This window comes from Vespa velutina, chromosome 19, assembly GCF_912470025.1.
Source record: "Vespa velutina chromosome 19, iVesVel2.1, whole genome shotgun sequence".
Classification (NCBI taxonomy): domain Eukaryota; kingdom Metazoa; phylum Arthropoda; class Insecta; order Hymenoptera; family Vespidae; genus Vespa; species Vespa velutina.
The window spans coordinates 229,039-255,057 of record NC_062206.1 but is presented as its reverse complement, the minus strand read 5'-3'; the positions used below and the strand labels follow the sequence as shown (position 1 = coordinate 255,057).

The 26,019-nt window shown below is 33.6% G+C and overlaps 4 protein-coding genes across 9 annotated transcripts in view; 2 read left to right on the top strand and 2 right to left on the bottom strand.

Annotated features, from left to right (window-relative positions):
* The first annotated feature begins 316 nt into the window (after nucleotides 1–316).
* On the top strand, nucleotides 317–2,430 carry LOC124955901 (snurportin-1). Its single transcript, XM_047511025.1, has 6 exons — nucleotides 317–478; nucleotides 575–870; nucleotides 993–1,239; nucleotides 1,319–1,507; nucleotides 1,609–1,989; nucleotides 2,128–2,430. The coding sequence occupies exons 2-6, from the start codon at nucleotides 707–709 to the stop codon at nucleotides 2,161–2,163; spliced, it is 1,017 nt and encodes a 338-aa protein (XP_047366981.1). The 5' UTR covers nucleotides 317–478; nucleotides 575–706; the 3' UTR covers nucleotides 2,164–2,430.
* LOC124955902 (centromere protein L-like) lies at nucleotides 2,241–4,819 on the bottom strand. Its single transcript, XM_047511026.1, has 6 exons — nucleotides 4,668–4,819; nucleotides 3,729–4,041; nucleotides 3,411–3,616; nucleotides 2,892–3,280; nucleotides 2,593–2,767; nucleotides 2,241–2,441 (listed from the first exon to the last, which is right to left on the bottom strand). The coding sequence occupies exons 2-6, from the start codon at nucleotides 3,862–3,864 to the stop codon at nucleotides 2,352–2,354; spliced, it is 996 nt and encodes a 331-aa protein (XP_047366982.1). The 5' UTR covers nucleotides 3,865–4,041; nucleotides 4,668–4,819; the 3' UTR covers nucleotides 2,241–2,351.
* A 116-nt stretch (nucleotides 4,820–4,935) lies between these two features.
* On the top strand, nucleotides 4,936–11,240 carry LOC124955896 (cysteine sulfinic acid decarboxylase). 4 transcript variants are annotated; one of them, XM_047511003.1, is made up of 9 exons: nucleotides 4,936–5,078; nucleotides 5,909–6,063; nucleotides 6,636–6,820; nucleotides 6,886–7,180; nucleotides 7,301–7,489; nucleotides 7,571–7,635; nucleotides 8,043–8,232; nucleotides 8,292–8,461; nucleotides 9,344–11,240. In XM_047511003.1, exons 1-9 carry the CDS (start codon nucleotides 4,964–4,966, stop codon nucleotides 9,588–9,590), a joined length of 1,611 nt encoding a protein of 536 aa, XP_047366959.1. In that variant the 5' UTR covers nucleotides 4,936–4,963; the 3' UTR covers nucleotides 9,591–11,240. The 4 variants fall into 4 exon arrangements, with proteins under 4 accessions (XP_047366959.1, XP_047366962.1, XP_047366961.1 ...); XM_047511006.1 differs by having other exon boundaries at nucleotides 4,945–5,078; nucleotides 5,898–6,063; XM_047511005.1 differs by having other exon boundaries at nucleotides 4,945–5,078; nucleotides 5,873–6,063.
* LOC124955889 (semaphorin-5A) overlaps nucleotides 9,929–26,019 on the bottom strand; it is a 55,303-nt gene continuing 39,212 nt past the window's right edge. For all 3 annotated transcript variants that reach the window (XM_047510982.1, XM_047510983.1, XM_047510984.1), the window contains exons 4-15: nucleotides 17,285–17,492; nucleotides 15,926–16,131; nucleotides 15,509–15,608; nucleotides 15,156–15,355; nucleotides 14,379–14,864; nucleotides 13,937–14,222; nucleotides 13,497–13,863; nucleotides 13,264–13,343; nucleotides 12,831–13,157; nucleotides 12,247–12,655; nucleotides 11,921–12,126; nucleotides 9,929–11,829 (exon numbers count right to left, since the gene is read on the bottom strand). In XM_047510982.1, the coding sequence (XP_047366938.1) occupies nucleotides 11,626–11,829; nucleotides 11,921–12,126; nucleotides 12,247–12,655; nucleotides 12,831–13,157; nucleotides 13,264–13,343; nucleotides 13,497–13,863; nucleotides 13,937–14,222; nucleotides 14,379–14,864; nucleotides 15,156–15,355; nucleotides 15,509–15,608; nucleotides 15,926–16,131; nucleotides 17,285–17,492 (3,079 nt within the window). In that variant the 3' untranslated portion in view covers nucleotides 9,929–11,625. The remainder of the gene's footprint in view (nucleotides 11,830–11,920; nucleotides 12,127–12,246; nucleotides 12,656–12,830; nucleotides 13,158–13,263; nucleotides 13,344–13,496; nucleotides 13,864–13,936; nucleotides 14,223–14,378; nucleotides 14,865–15,155; nucleotides 15,356–15,508; nucleotides 15,609–15,925; nucleotides 16,132–17,284; nucleotides 17,493–26,019) is intronic.

Below are 26,019 nucleotides of genomic sequence, written 5' to 3'. Positions count from 1 at the left end.
TATATATATATATATATTTTTTTCTCGTCGTTGATGCTAAATGTGCAATGTTGATAAGCACGTTTTAGAAGTTGTATACTGTCTTGTTGTACGTCGGTATTTCTGTTAACTACTTTAAATACATCAATTTTTTATTTATCTGTAATTACATTTACCCTTAGCGATACAAATTTTTTTGATAATTCAATGCTTTTTTTGGTTAAACAAAATTCATAATTATGGTGACTATATACAATATATATATATATATTTTTTCCTCTTTTGTTTTTGTTTTTCAAGAGAAAATAAGGAACAAATCAGAAATTGTTTCATAATAATAATAATAATAATAATAATAATAATAATAATAATAATAATAATAATAATAATAATAAAAAAAGCAAAGGAAAGCAAAAAAGAAAAATCATTGATCCACAAGAGGGCGTTTCAGTCAAAAAAATTTCCTCCCATATAATCAATGATTCTCTGATGTAAGAAGGTATTATAGTTATACATTTATTTAGATGTTTATAAATTAAGTTGTTCAATGAAAAAACAGAAGGAGTGATAATACTTATCAAAAATATTTCTTTAGTAGGAATAACAATTGTACATATGAAGAATGAACGACTTTTCATCAATGTGATGTAGCTATAGGTTATAAAATATTTTACTGTATAAACAATATTTTTAATGGTATAAAGTAAGAATTTTAAAACGTGACGATATGACAGATAACAACATTAGAAATATTGAGGAGAAACAGTGTAAAAATGCTCGATCAGTATTTTACAAGAAACCTATTAAAAAAGATAATTATAAACTAGATGTTGATTATATTGACAGTCCTCAGGAATTAAGACGGCAAAGACTTTTAGAAATTCAAAAAAGGTGAGTACCATAAGTTAGAAGATGTATTACAGATAAAAGTAATTGAAAGAAATCATTGACAATGGAAAATATTATTTAAATCTATATCATTCTCGATAATCAAAGGAATTATATTTATATAGAAATAGAGATGTCACATTTAATGCCGGACGAGAAATATTGGAAATTTTTAAGTCTGACAATGAAGATGAAGAAGAAATGGAAATTGAATATAATAACAGGCCTTGGAAAAAGTATGAACGATGCAAACATTATGCCAATCAATTTATGCTGTCAGAATGGATGTTCGAAGCGCCTCAGGATATTTTAGAAAAATGGATTATAGTGCCTTGTCCTCAAGGCAAAAGGACTTTAATAGTTGCACGCAAAGTATATAATATATCATATATACTTATATAGCTAAATAATGGTATTATTGAGAATAAAAATATTACAACTATTTTGACAGAATACAACAAAGGTTTTTAACAGACGTGGCAACAGGTTAGGAAAATTTCAATCTGTGCTGCCTGGAGGAAATTCCAATGAACATCACAGTCGTTGTACTATTCTGGATTGTATATGGATGGAAAAAGAAAAAACATATTTTGTCTTGGACGTGCTGGCATGGTCTAATCAATCCCTTTTAAATTGTGATGTAATGTATATATATATATATATATATGTATATATATATATAATTTATATCATCGATATAAGGAGTTGAACATTTCTTTCTAATGATATTTTACATTTCAGACAGAATTTCGATTCTTTTGGTTGAAATCAAAATTTCAAGAAAAAAAAGAATTACAAGAAGGTGGCATCTTTAACAATACTTATCCTATTTTACTTTTACCGCGTATATATTTTGATTCCAATCTAGAATCAGGTTTAGCAAATTTATCTGCGTTAGCACCTTTGGACGGATTATTATTTTATCATCGTGATGGATTATACACTCGGGGTCACACACCTCTTGTGACATGGTTGAAGACTTTTATGTTACCTGAAATACTTGGAATATCTTTACCACCTCCATTTGATGAAAAACCTGATGATTACATAGACATCAGGCATTATTTGTTAAATTTCAAAGCAAGGAAGCATAAGGAGGAAGGGGCTGCTTTGACAAATAATGTAAGTTTGAAAAACATTAAATTGCTAAATATCGATAATGAAATTGAATCATTACTAAGGGTATTAAAAAATTCGTTATAATTATTTATATAAATATATATTTTATCCAATGATACGTGCATTTCTTTTATATAATAGATGGAAATTGTGGACGAGGATGTTGAAGTAACATAAATTTGGCCTTACAGTACAGTAGACGATCTTCTGACTGAAGAGATGTACAATATAAATATAAGTAATTACTGTTTCAATTTAATATAACTAAATTATATTTCATCCATAACAAATTTATTATCTATGTAATAAATATATAATTAAACTAATAAAAAGAAATAAAAATATTTTAAATATATTATGGCTAATTATAAAAATAATGCATGTAACATGTCTAAAGATTTTTCTGTCATGTATAATAAAACACGCTTCATAATTTCTGGATCCATTATCTTCATCTAAACAACAACAACAACAACAACAACAACAATAATAATAATAATAATAATAATAATAATAATAATAAATGAATAAATAATAATTTTAACTTTAATTCTATTACTTTAGATACTAGTACATTTAAAAATTTACTTATAATTAACAACAAACCTTGTTGTCCATTAAAGTTCCTCTAGGTAAACTGATTCTGTGTAAAGTGCATAGTCCTAATTCTAATCCAGCAATTTTTTTCATTTGAACCTGTAGACACTCGCGAAACCTTTGTATGTGTTCAATAGTCAGGTTCATCACTATCTGCGTTTCATTATTTTGACTTTCCATTATTCTGCGAATTAATTTATGATGTATAGTTATACATCTATATATATACATACACACGCACACGCACACGTATATATATATACATATAATTATAATAATTACAGCTCTTTTAATACAGAGAAACTTACGCATTTAAAATTTTGATCAGATCTAAGGTACTAAATTTAGCAGTAATTGTGTTCGTAGTAGATAATCCAGGGACTAGATATTCCAATCGAACTTCCTCAGTATCGTTGGGATATTTTTCTTCGCTAGTAGGTAAAATTATAATTGGAAGTAGCCACATCAAATCGTCTTGTTCGATAGGTAATGCAATAATAAGACAGTCAAACATACGATTAAATGTGGAATGTACAACATTCATACAGGTACGAGTACCACGGCACAATAACAAAGGCAATTTGACAGAATTGCCTGCTTTTAAATCATTATTTGTTTTCAATGATAGAAAAAATCCTATATAAATACACTTTTCTACATTATTCTCTTGATCAAGTTTTTTTGCATAAACTTCAACCTGAAATTAATTTATAAATCTTTTTCGTTTGACTTTAGCACCATTACGCCTAACTATCTGGTTTCCTTATAACATTAAGATAAGGATAAGAGGTAAATGAACATAAAAACATAATGAATAAAATTTAAACCTTCAGCAGAGGTAGACGCATAGTATCTGATATTGTATTTTCTATAATAGACAAATGTGCATCATATGCAACATTCTCTTGTGACAAATTAGTTGCTATTTCTTCCCTCAATCGTTTTCCATATAACTTAAGAATAGTTTTATCATTATATTGAAATCCAAATAATGCTGATACTCCATAAATATTCCAAGTTAAAGATATTATTTCTAAAATATGAAACTAGCGTGAAAATGTTAAATTTATCATAAATATATATGATTACAAAAGTAAAGAACAAAGAAATAAATAAATGAAAATACATTATCCTAATTACTGTACCTTTTAATGTTTTCGTGTCACTTTCTTCATTTGAGGTTAGCAACTGTTGTTCTAAACTAAATTTTAATCTAGGTGTCCTATACGGTGTTTGCAATGTTACTCGACTGGCACCGGGTAAAGTACTCGAACTTTCCATTATTCAATAATTAATACAATAATACATTCATATATAAAATACACTACATAAAATTCATAAAACTTCATTCTTAAATTTTTGCAAACCGTTCTCCCGCTACTTACAAAACATATATCTAGGATCTTCATGAGATGTACGAGTTCGTTACAAAATGATATAAATCGCTGCGGGCGCCATCTGGTGGATAATAATAAATGTTCAAAAAATATAATATCTTTTAACTTAATGTAGATACGATATATATATATATATATATATATGTATATACATATGTATATATACGTATTTCTGCAGTAAATAGCCTGATTGAAAATAAATACACAAAACAAAAAGCATAAATAAACTATTCTGCTGTATATAATATGGTCATATTTGAGAATTGCTTCTAATACGGTAATTGGTCAATCCTTGTGATTGATTCTTATTGGACTAACAGTGGTGCCAATAAATTTAAATGTCAAGACATTAGTTTGCTCTCGTCAGAATATAAAAGAAACTGTAAAAATTAATGTTAGCCGTTTATGTGTTAGCTCCTGTCTCGAATAAAAGATGAAATTTTTGACCCTGAAGATATTATCGTTGTGCAAATGAGCCTTGTCATACGATTTCGTACTATATAGAAACATTCATATGCAGCATTCCATTAAAAAGATCACATTTCAAGATGATTTCTCAGCTAATATTAAAGATACAGAGAATATGATATGCCTTATTACGTAATTACGTAAAAAGAAGAAAAAAGCAGAAGAACATTTTCCTCAATATGGTTTTTTTTTTTTTTTTTTCTAACACTTATCACTTACAAGAAGAACGTTGGTTAGTAATATCGAACACCCTGTATAATGTGAATTCATTTTACAGAAAAACTTTTTGCGCCAATTAATAAAAATAATACTGATAAAATAAATGACATTGATAAATTTCTTACTGCTTCAACCTTCAACTAGCGAGTTTTAGCCAGTTTCAGCATGAAATTTAGCATCCCCACTCTCTTTTATTGAGAGAATTGTCGCGCATGCGCATAACGAACGAATGATATTGTCAATGCCCGTTCCCAACTGACCAATATAATATTGTGCAATAGTATTGTGCTACATATATGGTAAAGCTATCGTTTACAAAGAGTCATCCAATATTTTTCAAGGCTCGTTTTATATACAGAATAAAAAGGGTTATCTCAACTGAAGAATCCTATACAGGCTTGTACCTCGAAGGTAATAAACCGGTTTTGTAAGGGGGAAAAAAAAAGGAGAGTTTTTTGCTGCCTCATTTCTTTTTTTGCCAGATAATTTGCTTCATTTACGATATCATATTAATAATTTCATTAAGATTGATATTGTTTTAATAATTTGATTAAAAAACGTTAATCAAATACATGAAACAATAATACAAAACAATAATTTGATCGGTATTTGAAATGAATCATTAGTAAATATTTGCAATATTAAAATATCAATAAGTTTGCAAACAAACCCAGATGCAATCGAGACGTTCAATTATTTTTTATATTTATCGAAAACGTTCGTATCATTTGTTACATAGAAATTATTTCTTTTCTAAATTATACTGTATTAACGAAATGTACTAAGCAAAGAAGTGTTTGAAAACGATAAAAGTATAATAATAACGAGAATAATTGGAAGAAATAGACGAGTCGGAGACGTAAAATCATTCGAAATACCTCTCACTTGGTTTAAGCCGACGACATGCGTTATTTATCTCTGTGGCAATTATAAAAAAAGAAAGTCGAATTTAGATATAAAATCGTAAGAAGAAGAAGAAGAAGAAGAAAAAGAAGATAGAGAGAAAAAAGAAAAGGAATGAAAGGATGATATCGAGTAATGACGCGTTTCAATGATTATGCACATTTAATTATCTCGTGCTTTTTCTCTCTTTCAACAGCTGTTTCGCGCGTTAAACGTTACATATGTAATTCTTACACACACACACACACACACACACACACACACACACACAAACACACGCTACGTTAAATATGTTTTGTAAGAATAATGGGGCTCTCTCGCTTCGAGATACTCGACAGTACTCAGTACGACTTTCACGATGGCAGAGACTGGTAGTTCTAACGGTACCATCAAATTGCTCGAGGATCTCTTAAGGATTCTCAAAGAGGAAAAGCTCTTCGATGCGAGATGCGATCAATCGGTGATTAATTTTCGTCATCCAAAGGATCTCAAGGTAAGCAAGGCGTATGGATCGATATCTACCAAATCTTTATCAAGAATTATCTTTTCGAAGAGGTAAAAAATCGAACGAACGAACGAACGAACGTAAGAAGAAATGGGTCTTCGATACCGATTGTCTACGATAACGATTTTGATTAACGATTAAAAAATAGATCAGTTGTAAAAATTCATTACGCTTTTGTTTCTTCAGTGTCGTTAGTTTCAAAGAATGAAAAAAAAGAAAAATGTATCCTCTCGATCGTTCGAACGTTCGATTAATTTTCATTTTCGACCGACAATATGTTCTTCGAGATATTTATAGATCAATGAACGTCATTTATCGATTGAAAATTAATTGTAGAATATTCCAATTTCAAATTGGAATAATATTATTGTCCGTGTTCGTTCAATGAACTCGCTCGTAATACATACTCTTTATTCCTCTTTCCTATCTCGTTTTACCGGCGATCTTTGATACATGATAGAGTACTATCGCATTTGAATATTTTTGCTCTCGTTACGTATTTTCCATTCTTATTGCCGAGATATCGTTATTTCATATAAAATTTATATTTACATTTGCAGAATATAATATCGTTAACGTTAAAGGAGGACGGTGCTAGTTCCGAGGAAATCGATATTATCGTACGACAAATAATCAAATATTCGGTGAAAACATTTAGTCCGAACTTTCACAATCAACTTTTCGCGGGTGTAGACGAATATGGAATGGTTGGTTCTTGGCTCACCGAGATTTTTAATACGGGCCAGTAAGTACTCCGTTGAAACATTATAGTTCAATTTTAACACGTCTAATGTCATTTCGAATTGTTAGATATACGTTCGAAGTAGCACCGGTATTTACGTTGATGGAACATGAAGTGTTAGAGGAATGTTTAAAGCTCGTTGGATATCCATCGATACCAGAGGCCAATGGTATTTTATGTCCAGGTGGTAGTTTATCCAACATGTATGCAATAGTAATGGCCAGGTATAAGATATTACCTGAAATCAAGAGAATGGGATGCAGTGGTTTTCCACCTTTGGCATGCTTTTCCAGCGAAGAAGGTCATTATTCTATATTAAAAGCTGTTCATTGGTTGGGTATTGGGACCGAGCACGTTCACAAGGTTCTTCCTTCATATTCTTTCATAAGACTTAACTCATTGAAAAAGAACAAACTCTATCATCGTACGTCCGTCCTTTTTTTTTTTTTTTTTTTGTCTTTTTCTTCTTCTTATTCGATCTAGATCAAGTCCGATCAGTTAGGAAAAATGTTACCGGACGATTTGAAGAGAGCGATTAACGAGGCCAGGGCCAATGGGGAATTACCATTTTTTGTTAATGCAACGTGCGGTACCACGGTTCTGGGTGCTTTCGATCCATTGCCAGAAATAGCAAGGATCTGCGAGGAAGAGTCCCTTTGGATGCACGTTGACGTTAGTACTTGTACGAGGAAATGAATCTTTATGATATAATCCATTGCTCGTCATAAACTCATCGAGGAAATCATTTTACAGGCATGCCTAGGTGGAACTTTATTGCTTTCCGAAAAGTATCGTGAACGTTTGCGTGGAATTGAATTGTTCGTAATTGAATTTCATTTATTTTACTTAATTTACTAATATTAATTTGCTAAATATATGTATATATATATATATATATATATATATTAATTTATTTAACAAACGTAAGTTAAATTTACTCGCGTTACGTTCTCGGCACTGACGGATCCACGTATTTTGAAATTTTGTCTTTTTTTTACCGCTCGTTTTCCTTTAGAGATTGACACGTGGCTCTCTTTTTTAAACTTATCTTATTTCCTTTCTGAGAAAAAAAAAAAGAAGAAAAACAGCAAATTGTCAAAATACTATCAATTGTCATTAGTCAATTTTTCAACACCGAGAACGTATGTGTATGCATATATAATATAAACCCTTAAGAGTTAATCTGACGATTTTGTCTCATGATCGACCCTTCCATTTATTTCAGATCCCATTCGGTAGCTTGGAATCCGCACAAAATGCTCGGTGCACCCCTTCAGTGTTCTATATTTTTGGCGAAGGGTAAGGAAGCGTTGCACAAGACCAATTGCGCTGGTGCTAAGTATCTCTTTCAACAGGATAAATTTTACGACGTATCCTGGGACACAGGCGACAAGAGCGTTCAATGTGGTAGAAAGGTCTGTTGAAAGATCGATACATCACGTTGATAAACTAATCATTCGATGATTAATTTTAGGTAGACGCCATGAAATTTTGGCTTATGTGGAAGGCACGAGGTACCAGCGGTTTGAGAAAATCGGTCGACATCGCAATGTCCGAGGCTGAATATTTTTTCGATAGAATAAAATTGTTGGATGGTTATAGGCTCGTATTGCCGAGTTACGAATGCTGTAACATATGCTTTTGGTAATTATTTCAGATTTACAAATAAACAAATTTCATTCCAAATACATATACTAAGCGTTTAGACGTGATATTGATATCTTGATCGAAAAATATTTAACGATGCAGAGGAGGCCATATTTTTGTATAAAGATCATGGAAAGGTCAACGTTGTCTTTTAATTGATTAGTCGCTGGACCTTGTATCGATAGTTTTTGTAAAATTTAAACTGCAACACACCATCGACTAAAATTTAGTAAAAGTTATAGTGAGAAAGAAAAAGAGTAATATTTAAATTAAAATATTCTTATCTTAATAAAACATTAATAATAATTTGACATGTGTAGATAGATTAATAATATAAAGAATGAGTCGACTGACGCATCAAAAAACGCATCTGATTTCATAAAAAAAAAATTGATCCTCACGTGACGTTCACGTGAATTTACTTACAAAAAATTATATATATATATATATATATATATATATATATATATATATATATATGACCCCCCTCGAAGCAAGTCGACTTTAATCTTAAGTATATTTCACAGCGGATAATATTATTGACGTGAATCAAGATACCAATATCACAGCTGAGATAATCTACATATGAGAGCGAGCGATAGATAAGGAGGTCATGCTACTTAAGTCTAATATTCGTCTCGTTATATATCTTTATCCATGTACTATTGTACGTACATGCATACATACATACACAGAAAAGACGTCTGCAAAATGAATAAAAAAATATAATGTGTATTATTAATTTTTTTCTGGCAAAAAAGAAATAGAAAAAATATCTCAATGTTTCAATTTTTGATTTTGTTCTACATATCTACGTATACATATACATATACATATACATACATATATATATATGTATATATTTATCTAATATTTCAGGTACGTACCACCTAGTATGCGCGGCCAAGAGGAGACCGATGATTGGTGGCAAAAATTGTACAAAGTTACAACATTGATTAAAGAACGAATGATTCTCGATGGCACCCTTATGATCAGTTACATGCCCCTGGCGTCTAAAAATCTAGGAAATTTCTTTCGTATGGTCGTCACCTGTCAACCACCACCTACGCATGCTTCCATGGATTATGTCATCGATCTAATCGAGAAGTATGGAGCGAATTTGTAAGAAAAAAGAAAAAAAAGGACAAAAAAGAACACACACAGGATTTCTCCACGTCTTATTCCTCCGTCCATCTTTTTCTTTCACCTGCTAATTCTTTTTACAATTATTTCACTTTGTTCTCCTTTTGTTTTCTTATTTTCTTTTCCCCCATCCTTTTTATATCACTTATCACATCTTCCTTTCTATCATTTTGTCGTCCTACGAAGAATAATAAATACATTATGTTAATTATAACGAATGATGATTTCATGATCATTTCGTTTCCCAAAGAATTCCGAAGGATCATTCGATCGGTAGGTACAAATAAGAATAATAAAAAGAATTAGACTCGTAGCAACGACTAAGGGAAATATTGTCTTTATTAATGTAAACGTTTGGCCAGTGTTTTGGCGGTGGGGCTTGGGAGATATCGCGGGGAAAGGAATTGGCGGGGGCGGGTGGAGTACAAATATTTGTTAATATTTTATCTGCATTAAAGAGCTTAGAAGAATATCGATGTAAAAATTAAAGACCGCCGAGATCTTTCTAACAGTCTAATCGTAACGAAAGTATATCTTCCATTTGTTTCTTTCTTTCTAGCATACTTTCTCTTTCTCTCTTCTTAATTACTCCTAGTCAAGTACGGAGAGTTTTAATCATTTTTTAAAAAGGAGTTGTTAAATAACATGCAACCATTACAAAATGCAATCGTTATTAAGTTCTAATTCGACATTTTTCTCGCTTAAAATCATCAATCACGACAGGCAATAAGGCATATCGTTTTTCCTTCTTTTTTTGCGCGATTGTTCCCTTAAATGTAATTCAAAACTCGCATTTACGACTCAATATGAGCCAATAGCAAAACGTAACTCAGGCGAAAGCCAATGTAAAGTTACGTGTATATATATGTGTTTGTATACATATATATATATATATAAAAGTAATATTTTTTTTAAAACGCGTCCTATATGTACAAACTCATGGCACTACGTTATTCGGTATCAAAAAATCCTCTTTCTTCTTTCTATCATGAAGAAATAAAAAAAAAAAAAAAAAAAACAAAAAATAACAAAAAAAAAAAAAAAAGAAAAAGAAGAAAATATTCGTTAATCTATCGTATGTATGTACATCCCTTACGTTTGACGAAACCTCAGCCTCGATTGGTTTATAAAACGCCTGAAACTTCTTTGTACAAATATAGATTCCAAATACATATTTATCATATCAAAGACACATTCTATTCACTCGCTTTATAACACGCACATTCGTATCACAGACGTACACGCACACGCACACGGTTTTTTCTTTCACGTATTTACAAGAAAAAATAAAAAATAAACTATATGTAAATATTCTCTCGTAAAAAATAGTTGTCCCATATTACACGTTATATATATCAATCGAATGTTCAACCGTCTAAGGCGTTTACATGATAATCTCCATAAGATTAGGCTTCTCGGGGTTTATTCATTCGTTCTCGTGATAAAAAAGTGTACGAGATTAAACTCGTCGTTAATTTTTTTTCTTCTTTTTTTCTTATCAAACGCAAATCCAACGCGTTATCGATCTTATTATAAGTAATTAGTTTAATTAAGTAGATACTCTGCAAAAAGTGCACTTAACGTATTGCTTTTACGTTCTTGTATAAAACGATAATATACCCGATATATTTTTTGTTGTTGTTTGCATTTTTCTTTTTTATTTTTGGTCCCTTTCACAGTGACCTGACGATTAACACATTCGCTTGATTGTTCAGGATTTAAATAACGCGAAACAATTTACGAATTTGCTTGCTTTATAACACATGAACAATATCCTGAACTGAATCCAAAAAAAGGAAGAAAATTGTAAACCGCACCTAGCGAAGTTATTTGTTATTCTTTTCTTTTCTTCTTCTTCTTTTTTTTTTTTTTTTTTTTGGAGACGAAGCGAATGTATTAAGAGAAGAAAGAAATCATTATTTCTTTTTTCTTATCAATGTTCCTCGATGATCATTATTCGTTAATGTCAAACGAAGTATAATACTATAAAAATGACGTTAATACGGCCGATCGTTTGTTCAATAGTACTTGTCCTGATCGAGATCAGCACGAATATGTTGCTGACCATGACTATTGCGTTTCAATGTCGCAGACTCGTACTCCAAGCTCTTCGGATATAATTTTGGACTTCCAAGGCCGTTCACGTTCGGATTACTCTTTCCACGAAGCGTACCGTTTCCGTTCGTACTACCGGAAAAACTAGGCTGTCTCTTGGCGTTTACCTGTCGATAATAATAATGTCACTTATCGTAAAAAGATCATTCGAATGAAGGATATAAAAGGACTAATATCGTTTTATCGCATATTTCATACCTCCTTTAATGGCACTGTGACGTAAGGATTTTGCTTACTGATGTAATGAGGACTTCCTGGTACACGAGGCTTTCTTCGTTTCAAATAATAGAAGCAGAGAACCGCCGTTAGAGCTAACCCGATGAAAAATCCAACGATGCAACTACCTACGACAGCTCCTACCGAGACGCTGGCATTTTCTACGCTGGATGGCAAAGCATTTACATCTGGAAATTATCAAAGAAAAATATCGTCTCATGCTCATTGGAGTAATATTTCGTAATGCCATGTCAATTAAGATCATTCGAGAAAATTATATGATCTCGTTGAAGGATTTGATCGCTTACCGTTGTCCGTGCAGTCCGTAAGACAATCTCGAGTTTCCCGATTGAGTCCTTGACACATTCCATTACCATGTTGAAGGCATTGACGTTTTCTATGTTGTTGACGATCGTTGTCGCATGGGGTCCAACGGGACCATGTGTCCCAGCCAAGTAAGGACTCGCAACTAGGCATTTCGCAGGTTTCCCTTACGAGTCTGGGCCCGTCACAACTTTCTGGCCCGATGCATTCCCTTGTCCTCGTACGAACACCAACACCGCAAGAAGCTGAACATTCGGACCAATCAGTCCAACAGGACCATTGTCCTTCCACTACGCCACTTCCGAAAGTGGCTGTTGTTCTACATGGATGAATGTTACATATTCTCGTTTGTACGGATATTCCCTCGCAGGGCGGTGACTCGCACTGTCTTCTCTGAGTTCATTCAAAAAATTTCCAGAATTAATTATATTTTATCAAACGGACATTATCAAACGTGTTATCGAAAAAATTATGAGAGCTGTGCAAAAGAAGAAGAAGAAGAAGAAGAAGAAAAAAAAAGAAAAGGATCTTGTTGATATAATAATAACAACGAAGCTTCGATATTTACTCTACGTTGTGAGCCTCCTCCACAAGGTCGATCGCAAGGATACCAAGTTGACCACTCGCTCCAACCGCTTTCGACCACGCTCTCCCCGTATCCATTGATGTTCGTTCGCAAACAAGAACCATCGTCTCTACAATAACGTTCCTCTTCTTTCGCGAATTGGACTCTCACGCTCGAGGGATCGTCCGTTTGTGCGCGGCAGCTAAATCTGAAACGCTTTTCAGTATAACCCACGCTTCCATTTTGTATCGATGCGTTCACGGCTAACCAAGGTGTCCATCCTGAATATCTTCTAGTCTCTCCGCATTGCTGAGTGTTGCATTCCTCGACCTACGTACGGATCAACGTTATTATCTGCATTCCATCCGTCCATCCATCCATCCATCCATCCACCCATCAATTCTATTAAAGTTGACGGTACGTTAATATATTTCACCTGAAAATCACATCCGATGCACTCGGCACCACCTTTCCTAGGCGAAGGATTGTCACAGGTTCTTCTTCTAATTCGAATGCCTATGAAACGAGAGTGATAGAGAGAACGAGAGAGAGAGAGAGAGAAAGAGAGAGAGTTAGTGATTGATTTTTAATAATAGATTGCGTCTTACGATTAATAATCATATAGTTTTGTTAACTAAGTTATTTCATTAATGAAATAAAACGTCTTACCTCCGTTGCACGGTCGAGAACAGGCGTTCCATGCACCCCAAGGAGACCACTGTCCATTCTGAGGCGGTGGAGTAACTTTTGCCGGTGTCGGACAAGGTGGTAGATCGATACACACAATGTCATCGTGATCGTGTCCTACGCAGACTCGACCACCGAAAGCTGGAGAGGGATTCGTGCAACTACGTCTACGTGTTTTCATAGCGAAGCCGCAAGTTTGAGAACAGGCTGACCAAGCTGACCAGGTTGTCCAACCACCGTGAACCGTACAGTTGGTCACTCTGACGCGTGCTCCAACACAACCTGTACCACCATGCTGTGGAGGTGGATTGTTGCACTCTCTGGTCTGACATTGACAAGTATCGGTGATCTGTAAATGATTTAGAACGTAAGTTGTCTCAGGTATCTAACGCAATTCCCTCGCGTGATAGGACACCATATACCTCTTCGTGATCTAAGTAGGAGTGCATATGAGAATGACCATGAGACGACTGTTCTCCAGTGCCATGTTGACAGGCCGACCAGGCACTCCAGGCACTCCATCCGCCATCGACTGGATCAGTGAGTACCGGACATTTCGTAACCTCCTGATGCCAGTGAGTGGCAAGATGATTTTGCTTAGGTGCTTGGGCGCACTTCATCAAGTGTTCGTTCCAACCGCAATATGGTTCTTGTGCGTTGAGGCATGCTTGACGATTGCGATGACGATGACATTGAACTGCTGGTATTCTAATAAATAAGAATCACATCTGAATTTGAACAAAAAAAGAAGAGAGAAAAAAAAAAAAAAAAAAAAAAAAAAAAAGAGTATCAATGTGTCAAGGTATCAACAAAGACGTCTCCCGTAATTAAACGTGCCTTTGGCATCAAATTTTTTGTTTTTACCTCAATAGACCAATTTCCATGCCAACGTATAAACTTTGTGTGTCCTTTAAGAACTGCAATGTGGTTGGAATCGATGGAAGTGGACCCCATATCTCGACTACGCAAGTTTCCTGAGTCCTCGGAAGTACAGATATTTTCTTTATCAATCTCTCGGTCGTTGCGACATATAATACGGTTACGCCACGATGCAATTTAGTTGGCGTAAGATCTACAGCGATCTGTGTGAATCTCTCCAACGTTACGGTATGCAATGGCGTCAACGTTGAGCTCTGGACAGCATCGTCCATCAATTGGTACCTTTGATTATCGATTATCAAATGAGGTGCCGTGTTTGACGGTGATGCACAATGTTCCCTGTTGTGATGAGGAACAGGTCGCCTTTCCCATGCGGCCCCTAAGTTCTCTTGATGCTTGAAAGGGCCATTGAAGCTTGCTACGATACTGGACATATTGAAAGCACAGATCGCCGAGCCAGCTATGCCGTTACTGTAAAAACGACGATTTACTATGGCAAAAAGAAGATTCAAAAGCGTTCTCTCTCTCTCTCTCTCGCACGCTCGCTCGATCTCTCTACTCGTTCATTTATCAAAAAATTAGCTTCGCGCGAATGATACGACACTTTGTTATGTAATATTACCCTCATATTCATCCTCGTACCCAACTTATGAACAGACATAAAATAACGTTTCATTAATAAGATTTTTTGTTTTCTTTCGTTCCTCTTTCCTCTTTACTTTTTACTTAAAAGAAATATTATTATCCACATTTTTAACGTACATCGGAGTCGTGAAAGTCGCGTAGACTATCCTTTCTTCGGGATGATAGACAGCACCCTGGATCTCATCGTAATAGAAAGGGAACTCGCCCGGAAGGGAACAATTCAAGCGAGCTTTGCTGAAAGTCATCCAGACATCCTTCATCATGATCTGTCCGCCTCGATCGTTCTTGCAAACCCGAGCTATCCTCGAATATATTTTCTACAAGGAAAAATGTGAAACGCTTCGTTAAATTCTCCTTAAACGTGCTGATCAGAATTGTACGCAATGGCACGCAACGATGTAGTCGACAATGTACGTAAGAAATGAGATAAAGGAAAAACATAACAAGGAATGTGAACAAATCGATTTTACCTTCCCACAATTGATATACTCCACTGCGGTCTCACGAAACAGAAAGTACACGTGATCTTCGGTCTCAAAGCTACCAACGAATTGTGGATCGTTCAGCCATCTGAAAGAAATCAAATTTCAATGATCGGTATGATTGTTAAGGGTTAAATGAGAAACATTAAGGGATTCAAACTTTTATGATCTGCATAAAATTTTTTTTTATTAATGAAAGAATTATTAAATACGTATGGTAGTGTATGATAGTGTTAAAATATATTTTATATTTTAAAAGCAAAAAAATCAAAACGGCACATAAAAAATTTTTAATCTTTTCATTTAATAAAAAGTTATACAACTTTTCATTTTTGGAACTTTCTAGGTAAAATAGGTAAGTACGTAAATTCCATTTAAATTGCAATAGAACACAAATTCTGTTACCTGGAATCGTACTGATGAGTCCTGAGATTTGGTGATGCGAGAGTCCTATAGATCGCAGGATCGGAACCAGAAAAATCAGTTGGCGCACCAGCGAATAGTCCGCCGGATGGACCTCTAGCCAAAAGTGCAGTGACGTTGGCGTGGGGTGAATACGGACACATAGCTACGCCTGACATTTCGCTCGTCACGCTCGTTATATTCTCGATCTTCATTGGAAAATATTATCGAATGATCATTTATACGAGTAATTCATAAGTATGGATGGGATCAAGTATATTATAAATATATTATCGAATATAATTGCATAATTTAGGATGTTTCATGAATACTTTAAAGAACAAACGATAATTTCAAGTAAACTCTAACACAGACGAAATAAAATCGAACTGTTTCTTTGATAAATCTTTTCGGAAGCGTAAGCTCATTCGAACCTTTTACGAATAATACGTTCTCGTGAATCCGAGAGATTAAAGTTAAAATCCCGATAAAATGTTTAATGATGCAATCAGCTATTCTACTCAAATTTCAATGCTATTTGTAAAAAATTTGAATCTCTTTAACGTCTAATTACTTACAAGCACGTTTTCGAATTTACAACTACTCTCGTTCTAAAGTTTGAAAGTAACTTATGCATAATGTTTATATTGCAAATATAATCACTTATTGGCTTAGAGTGGCAATCAAGACCCATTGAATGAAACTTGGTTATTGAAGTTGATTTGGATTCATAAATATATATTGAACTTGATCCTATTCCTAATCATTAGAGCCCATAGTCTGCGATAGTCTTTTGTTTTTAACTAATCTCTCATTGTTAGTTCCCAATTGAGATCATGATACAGTAAAATTCCGATACAATGTTTAATGATTCAATCGGCTATCCGCATCTTTCCAGAACTTAAGATTTGAGGATTACTTGTGAAAGGTTCGAATATTTTTAATATTATCGAATTTACAGGTATTCTCTCATTCTAAAATTATTCATTGAAACTCTACCGACCTTCGAGTAACAATAGAAACCCATTAAATGAAACTTGGCTATTGAAATTGATTCGGATTCATAAATAATACATATTGAACTTGATCCTATTCCTATTCATTAGAGCCTATAGTCTGCGATAGTCTTTTGTTTTCAATTAACCTCTCATTCTCAACCGAGATCATAATACATTAAAACTCCGGTACAACTTAGCTAACCGCATCTTACTAAAACTTAAAAATCGAGTATCACTCGTGAAAGGTTCGAATCTTTTTAACGTTTTCTATTGACATAGAATTCGATTTCTAAACAGATATTGAACTTGATCCGATTGCTATATCATTAAGTAAAACAAGTTGATAATTAAGATTAAATCTTACCTCTCTCCAGGTGCACCAAGGACTGAACGCATAAGTACCACAGGTGAATAGACTCTTGCCATTGCTCAGAAGTACCTTTATGTAATTGTGACAATCCTCGGGGCTTTGGCCCTTGTTCTGACAAGTATTTATTTTGTCTTCTGGCGCGGTCCAGGAGGCGTGTTCCAAAGGTGTTAGAGACGTCAACGTTAAGCGATAGAGATTGTCTCTGAAAAAATAAAATTATATGACTGAATGAAAGATATTATCCCTATGGTCTATCTAAAAAGAAAAATCTCTATTTCATGTTGATTGCAAAAGAAAAGAAAAAAGAGAGAAAAAAAAAAAAAAAGAATGAAAGAAGAAAAAAGATTTCAATGAAAAATAATATAAATTCCAATCGATTAACCGTATCTACCTGAATAAGTAGAAGTAACGCGAAAGAGCGACGACAGAATGAGAACGAGAAAAATAAGGAATAAAGAAAGGGAGGAGGGAAAGAAAGAGAGAGAGAGAGAGAGAGAGAGAGAAGCTGCAACGAAGCATAAACGGCGCCTACGTGGGCGCAACCGCCGTGCGATAGTTCCACCAAGTAATTATTATTTAAGTGGAATATAAGTGCGAGTGCGGGCAGTTGCGTGCCAATTAATAAGATCTTTTCATACCGCGGATCTTTCGCCCACGTGTAGCCCTATGGATCTATACGTATTCCATATGTCTGACCACGTATGTGTGTCTGCATGCGCTCTCATACTAACAACATATACTGCAATGATCTGTCAAATTTCTTTCCAAAATTTTAATAACATATATTTTCACGAAGCTCAGATCTATAATCGAGTAACCACTTGTTACTTGGATTTCACAAGTAAAAACTAAAAGAAAAAACAGAAAAAGAAATTTACGAGAAACTCGATAAGTGTGGACACGTTGATATTCTTCTATGACATTTGCAACACCATTCTTCAAAGTTCATTTAGAATTATGTATATTAGAATTACATATGTTTATCTCTATCCTTCTCACACGGTTAGAAGAGCACGCACATTCTTGGCGATCTAAGGAAGAAGAAAAAAAAAAGGAAAAAAGAAGGGTAAAAGATTTATCAAAAGCTAGGTGCATAATCTCGATTCGCAGGTGTGACTGGCATGGTAGGCGACGTTCAATTTATTGCAACCGTCGCACGCAGGCTCGTTAGCGTCACCGTCAACTCAACGTGAATGCGAGCATTGGAAATCGCTCGTGTCGATAGGTTAATTTCCATTGATTTTACGACGATCGCCTCTATATGACGCCGATATCGATTTGTATTATTAATTCACGTATAGAGATAACGTGACCTCGCGTTAACCTTCATGATCTATCAAACCGCACGAGAATCTTAATTTCTTTATCGTTTATTCTCGAATATGTCACGTTAACGACATCAAATGTATTTTATTATTATATTATACGGTTAGATTTCTTAACGATCTATTTAGATGAACCGATCGATCGATCGATCGATCGATACATTGTAGAAAATCTTCAAAAAAAGACCAAGCAAGCGCTCCGTCCTCGGTTAGCTATCAATTGAACGGTTAACAAAGCGTAGGAGATAAGTGAGTCGTGTACATAAGTAGATAGTACTCTAAGTACGCTACTTATGTCCTACGAGTGGCCATATTGAAACAGATTGCTTCCTGCTCAGTGAACAAATACTCTCTTACCCCTTGCTGAGTGATCCAACTACGATGACTTCTCCTCGATTAGTTATTTTTTCATTAATTTACGTTATTTTTAACGGAACCCTGATATCTAACTTTAACGAGTTGAGAGAGAGAGAGAGAGAGAGAGACAGAAAGAGAGAGATATCAAACTCTAAGATCCAACTTTAACGAATTGAGAGAGAGAGAGAGAGAGAGAGAGAGAGAGAGATACCAAACAACAAATAATTTAATAATAAAGTAATCTCGCCACAGTTAATAGAACGGATGAAGAACGATGAGAACATAAATATATATGTAAGCAAAGAGGTTGATTTACATTAGAACCGATGTTAATTAACAATTAACAAGACACTCTCGCTCGTTTCGTTGAGCTCTCGTGATTTTATTCCGGATGATCGAAGACTTGAATTATGGATCTAGCGCCATTACATACAATGGACGTATGGTATGTACATAGGGAATTAATTTCATTCATCCGCTCTTTAAATGGCATGCTTACGGTATCTTTGACAATGTTCATTCATGTCCATTTCATATCCATTCTTGGACAAAAGGAATCCACGTTTGTACTTATGCGATCGATAGTTCAGAAAATGTTCAAAAGGAGAGTTCAGAAAGCTGTGCGTGTACGAATAGACACACACACACACACACACACACACGCCTGTTCATAGACGTCCGAGTAAATATCTCATGACCGGTTGGTCGCAAGAAAGTTTAATAAGAGAAATTTGCGCTGGCACTAACAATGAGGCAGCTAAAAACTGCGTGCAAAAAATTTCTTATTTTTTTTTTGTTTGTCTTATTACTCGTAACCTTTTTGCGTTATAAAGGTCAATATAGTTTCTTTTTTTTTCTTAAATAAATACCTATAATTATTTTTTGCAAAATTATATACTACTGATAATTTGCAATTAAAATTGTGTCTGGTAAAAAATCGACTACTATGCATCGTCAATGAGACAATCGTGGCATCATAATGATTTGATTAATGGACTCATTAATGAATGAATGAATTAATATTCCGTTTACAATACATTGTTTACAAATCGAGCTGGTCGTGTATTTTGACGAGTTGAGAGTCAATAATCTTGTTTAGCGCTAACAGACTTCAAAATATTACCCAAATGGACGATTGTTTAACAAATTGATGGAATGAAAGAGCCGATGACTACTACTTTGTGGATATGCAATAAAAAAAAAGGAAAAAATGAAGAAGGCGAGATGTTAACATGCACTTCGAAGCTAATTCAGTGGGATGCACATTTTTCTTTTTTCTTAATGACTTTTTTTGCAATTATAATACAACCAGTTTTGAGATATTGCATCGGATATCTATGGACGGATTCTCTCTCTCTCTCCTCTATATATATATATATATATATATTTATTTTTTTTATTATTTTTTCTTTCTTTCTACTTTTTCTTTTCCTTTTTTCTTCCTTTCTACCTTTCAACGCCGCCGCGAGCAATTCGATAAGCTGTGATCCAGCGACGTGACGTTAGGCGTGCACGAGAAATAAATAGGAATGTAAATCGTGGCGCCGTCGCGCACGCTCGGACGAATACGGACGGGTCTTGCGAGCTTTCGAAACGTCCTACGGCAAATCTCTGCACCTGAGAGAGCTTGCGTCTGGAGTAATAATAGAATACTAATAACCGAATAATAATAATAATAAAATAATAATGAATAAAATAATATACAGAATGAGAATAAAATAATAATAATGATAAAAAGAAAAAGCAATTATAATACGAAGAAAAATAATGATGACGGTAATAGTAATAAAAAAAGAAACGAAACAAATCTACTACGACGATTCCAATAAGAAATTCTTCGAACGACACATCGGTTCCCCTTGTAAAGGAAGAGAAATGCTTTCTCCTGTTAAAAATCTTTCTACTTTCTCCGTTAAAGTCGATCGCGATCGTTTCCGGGATCTGTTCTTAGGCTAATCCTTAAAACGAATATTTAAATGGTCGCTATTTATCCAGTCAATGTTTTAAATATTTTCAATCGATATCTTTAATAAATGATCTGTATTTGTAATATATACATATATAAGTGATGATCGATCAACTCTAACTCTCATATATAGCATCTATTTTACATTTTATTTTATTTTAAAAGGATAAAAGGATATATTGTAATATATATAGATTAAATATTACTTATTGATATTTTATTATAAATACCGATCAAAATATTTATATATATTAATCATTTATTATATAATTTACTTTAAATAAGTGATTTGCATTTATGATAAATTCAGACAAACAATCCTGAAACTTAATTATTTATACATGTATATCGTTGAATATTACGGATCAAAATATTCATACATATCGATCATTTATTTTACAAGGTATTTTAAAATAGATGATCAGTATTTATAATAAACATAAACTCAACCCTGATACTTAATTATTATACTTGTGCTGACCGCTTATATTACGTACTCATATTTTATTATAAACATCGATCAAAATATTTATAAATACAGATCATCAGTAATCCCGTTATTAAAGAATTAACGAACCAGTCAAAAGTAAAAGAAGATGACTCGAGAAAAAATTGGCCGGAGATCCTGCCCAAATAATAATTAGCAGTTGAACTGTTGAAGGACAGTATTTTGTATCAAGTAAAATGCCTCGCAGCACATTTTCTTATTACTCTGTAGAATAGAGTAGATCGTAAATCTGCAAAATAAATAATAAAAAAAAAAAAAAAAAAAAAGAAAAAGAGAAGAAAAATTTAAATACTGATCAAAATATTCATACATATATATATAATATATGTATATATTGGGTGACCCACGCAAATGGAACAGGCTGTATCTCTTGAACGATTGAAAATAGAAAAAAATGTTATAAATCAAAGTTAAATCAACGACTGATAGAGAAATGGTATCAAACGGTGCATATTACGCTCATAATTTTATGCGCTTTCGTGCATCGGTGAATTAGAAAAAGTCTACTATAGTTTTTTTTTTTTTTTTTTTTTTTTTTTTTTTTATGGAAACTTATATTTTTGACTGGACCAGTCCATGCAGTTTTTTATGCTCTATGTAAAAGTATACTTATATCCCTAAACTTACATGTTAGGAAGTTAAATTTTTCTGAATTATTTAGATCTGTTATAGAGTGTTAATCAATAGGTAATACCACGAATAATGAGAATCTTAATCCTACATTAATAGTAATGATTAAGCAGCCGGTTCATGTTTATCGAAAAAAATTTAGAAAACTTTGATCCAGTTGTTTTATATAGAACATAGAAAAACTTCATCGACTGATGCAGCCAAAAATATAGGTTTCCATTAAAGAAAGAAAATATTTTTCTGATGCACAGAAGTGTATAAAATTATTTGCATATTATGCACATGGCCTGATATTTACGACTAATAAGATTTTTTTCCAATTCCAATCGTCTCTTTCATTTCCGTGGGTTACCCTATATATACACAGTATGTATACACATATACTGACCATTTAATTTATATCTATCTATAGTTAATATTAATAATAATATTGATCAAATAAACAGATAGAAGTTTAATTAAATGTTCTGATTTAACCACGTAAACGAAGTTAGAAAATGAAATGATACAACGGCTGACTTGGAAAGGAAGGCCAGGAGGACAGTTTCTAACACTCGTTCGCTCGTTCGCTCGTTTCGTTTCGCTTTGCTTTGCTTTGCTTTGCTTTTTAGTTGCGGCCGCGAAAAACCGTGGGCCGTAGATCGTTCTGCCCACGTGTTAGATGCCGCCAGGCCCCGTCTACGTACTTACGAAGCTTCGCGATACGCATTTTATATATTACGCTCATACTTAACTATATAATTTCTCACGAGAGTTTAACGCTTAGAAACGAGAAACAGGAGTGCCAACGACTGATAGCTAATAAAATCGATAATAGAGATTTTATTTTCATCCCATAAAATACTCCCATTGCTCTTAATACGTTCTTCCGGACATTTAGTAATCTAACCATAATCTGTTAATTAATTGGACTCGCCAAAGTAGTCAGATTCTTACTTAGGATTCGCGTATCAACGATCTCACATAGGTTACACCCCATGAAAGGTAAGGAATGTGGAATTTGTTATATCTGATTTACGACGTTGAATGTATGTGTACGGTCATGTACATTGCCACCTGTTTGATCCTTTGGAAAAAATAATGGAATTCGTTTGGGGGTTGGGAGGGCAGGAGGGGAGAGAGAGGCCGGGACAAATTGATACAGGGCCGAACTGTAGTTGATAAATTGAAATTATCCGGACATATATATTGCTCGATCAGATGTTTTAAGTTTATTGTTTATCTATTTTAATACGACAGACAGTTTATTACTGACGATAACGGTTGTTATTCAGTCGTTCTCCTTTTTATATAATAAAAAAAAAAAAAAAAAAAAAAAAAAAAAAAAAGCAAGAAAAAAAAAGAAATAAAGGAAAGTAAATATCCCCGTTTTGGCCTTTCAATCCGTCCCAAAAGAGACTATTAGAAATCGTTCGACGATAAGATAATTACGTTCTTTTATTTTGTTTATATGCACTTTTTTTTTGTAACTATTTCTTTTTTAATGGTAATGTTTTCATACAATGATTTTCTGCGGAGTATATTGATACGCCGCTGTCTCTAGGTCATATTGATACGGCTTATCAATTAAAAAAAAAAAAAAAAGAAAAAAAATGAAGGCTTTTTGCAGTGATAAGAAAAATATGAAAAAAAAAAAAAAAAAAAAGAAATTCCATTAAAGAGAAGCTAATAATAATCTGCACACGATATGAATGAATCATTATTAAAATCCGATCAAGCTGAAGAATGAATTTATATGGGTATCTTGTATGAAATCGGTTCATATGAAATGCATCAAAGACTAATTTATTCTGACTTATTTATTACATTAATTTATTCTGACTCATGCTTGAAAAGTGATTAATTTTTTTATTGTTCACTTTCTTTATATTTCTTTCAATTACATCAGGTACATATTTATTATAACACGATTGGAATATTCAAAATAATATTCAAATGTTGAAAAATAATGTAAAAATATTCGAAAATAATTCACGACTTTATCCCATATTGGAATAAATAAATACATCTTAGATATCATGAAAGTAAATACTATCCAATTTATATTCTTTCAAAAGTTTCTCTTAAGAGTAAGTAAGGTAAATAGAAGAAGGTATATTTTAGCATATTTTTGTTTTTTTGATTAAGTAATTAATTCTCAAACAAATATTTGCAAAGATTAAAAATTGAAAAACGTGTCAACTTGCTTAGGTCTACCTTTACATTAAATTGCATTTACGATCGTATTCTATCTGGATGGTAATTAAATGTGATAGGGTAACGATATAGAATATGAGACGTGTGCATTATATTTTCAGAAGAAAGGGCTGCAATATATGTGGTGGTAATGTTTAGAATTATTAAAAGAAACACAACAATGTCGTCCACATGAAACAGCCGTTCACGCGAAAACGTGAAGAGCTAATTGATAAGAATCGATAAGGAATATTCTATTGGATAACACAAAAATGTTTATTTTGTTCTATTCTAAGAATCAGGTTAGTCAACATTGGATCGAGCTTGAATATTGCGGTGCTACTTTATACGTTTCAAATTGTCTTAGAAAAGAAGAAATAAATAAAATAAATGACTTTTCAAGATGATAATTTCAATTTTTAATTTTAATTTCAAGCAGGGCTCTTTTGTATTTTATAAACGCATAATCTTTTACACTCTTTTATATTTTCTCTTAATAAATAATAATATCTACGAGAAGATAAAAAAAGTTATTTTACGCGAAATATAGTAGTAGTAGTATCGTAACATTTAATATTTTCCCCTTTCCATTATCCGATATTAAATCGTACAGAAATGAGTACCAATATTCGTTCCGTATCAGATAATTCAATGGAAACAAATTTTTCATGACAATAAACGCATTATGCAGAGATGCTATCGGAGAAAGAAATCATTTTTACCCTGGTAATTGTTATTCGAACAATGTCAATCGCTTCGATCGATCGATTAAAACGAAGATAATACGTAGAAACGAATAGTTTATTTGCATTTGACAGATGTAACGATGAATTGACTGAACGAACGAAACAATTATAGGATTTCTCTCTTTCCCTTCATCGACTCTGATTTTTTTCTTTCTTTATCTTCTTCCTTCCTTTCTTCCTTTCTTTTCTATTTTAATTTTTTAATTTTTTTCCATCTATTTGCAAGCGAATCGTCAAATAGAAACGACGGTTTCTAACCGTATTCGCGAAACGGTTATTGGAAATCTATTAATACGGCTCTCTCTCTCTCTCTCTCTCTCCCTCTCTCCCTCTCTCTCTCTCTCTTTCTGTCTCTCTGAAAATCCTACGCTCGTTTCTCGAGGCGAATGTTAATGTAACGTCGTAGCGACGGTTGCTGCACCGGTTACTACGTCGGTTGTTGGATTAGCAAGCGCGAAAATATAAATACGTGCGTTCACACGCGTTTTATGTATGCGCTTTCGTGATCACTCAGAGAAGCGAGGGGTGACGGTGAGGGATGAGGTGGGGAGGGGTGGGGAGGGTGCATAACGCGCCCTTCTCTCTCTCTCTCTTTCCTCACTGTCCAAGTAGAAAGAGCCATATTGCGTTATAGGCGCGGACCAAGCTGGCGCCGTTCGTGACATTCTCTTCTTTTCCTTTTCTCTTCCCTCCTGTCCGGTGGTGCCCTTCTTAGTTCTCGAACCCGTCGGCCGTTTAAAATCCTATGTTCACCACGTTCTCAAATGTTATTATTAACTTCTCTTTTCCCTACAAGCGAGCGCCTATAATTCTCTCTCTCTCTTTGTTTTTTTTTGATTCCTCTAATTTTTTTTCCTCTCGTTTTTTTCTTCTTCTCTTCTCTTCTCTTTTCTTTTTCATTAATTTTCATTGCGCTTTCAAAAGTCGAATAAAACTGTCCGTAAAATCGTTCGTCTGTCCGTTCGTTCGTTCGTTCATTTAACGTTTTCTGCGTTTCAGATAAAGAAGAAAAGCTTTATGAG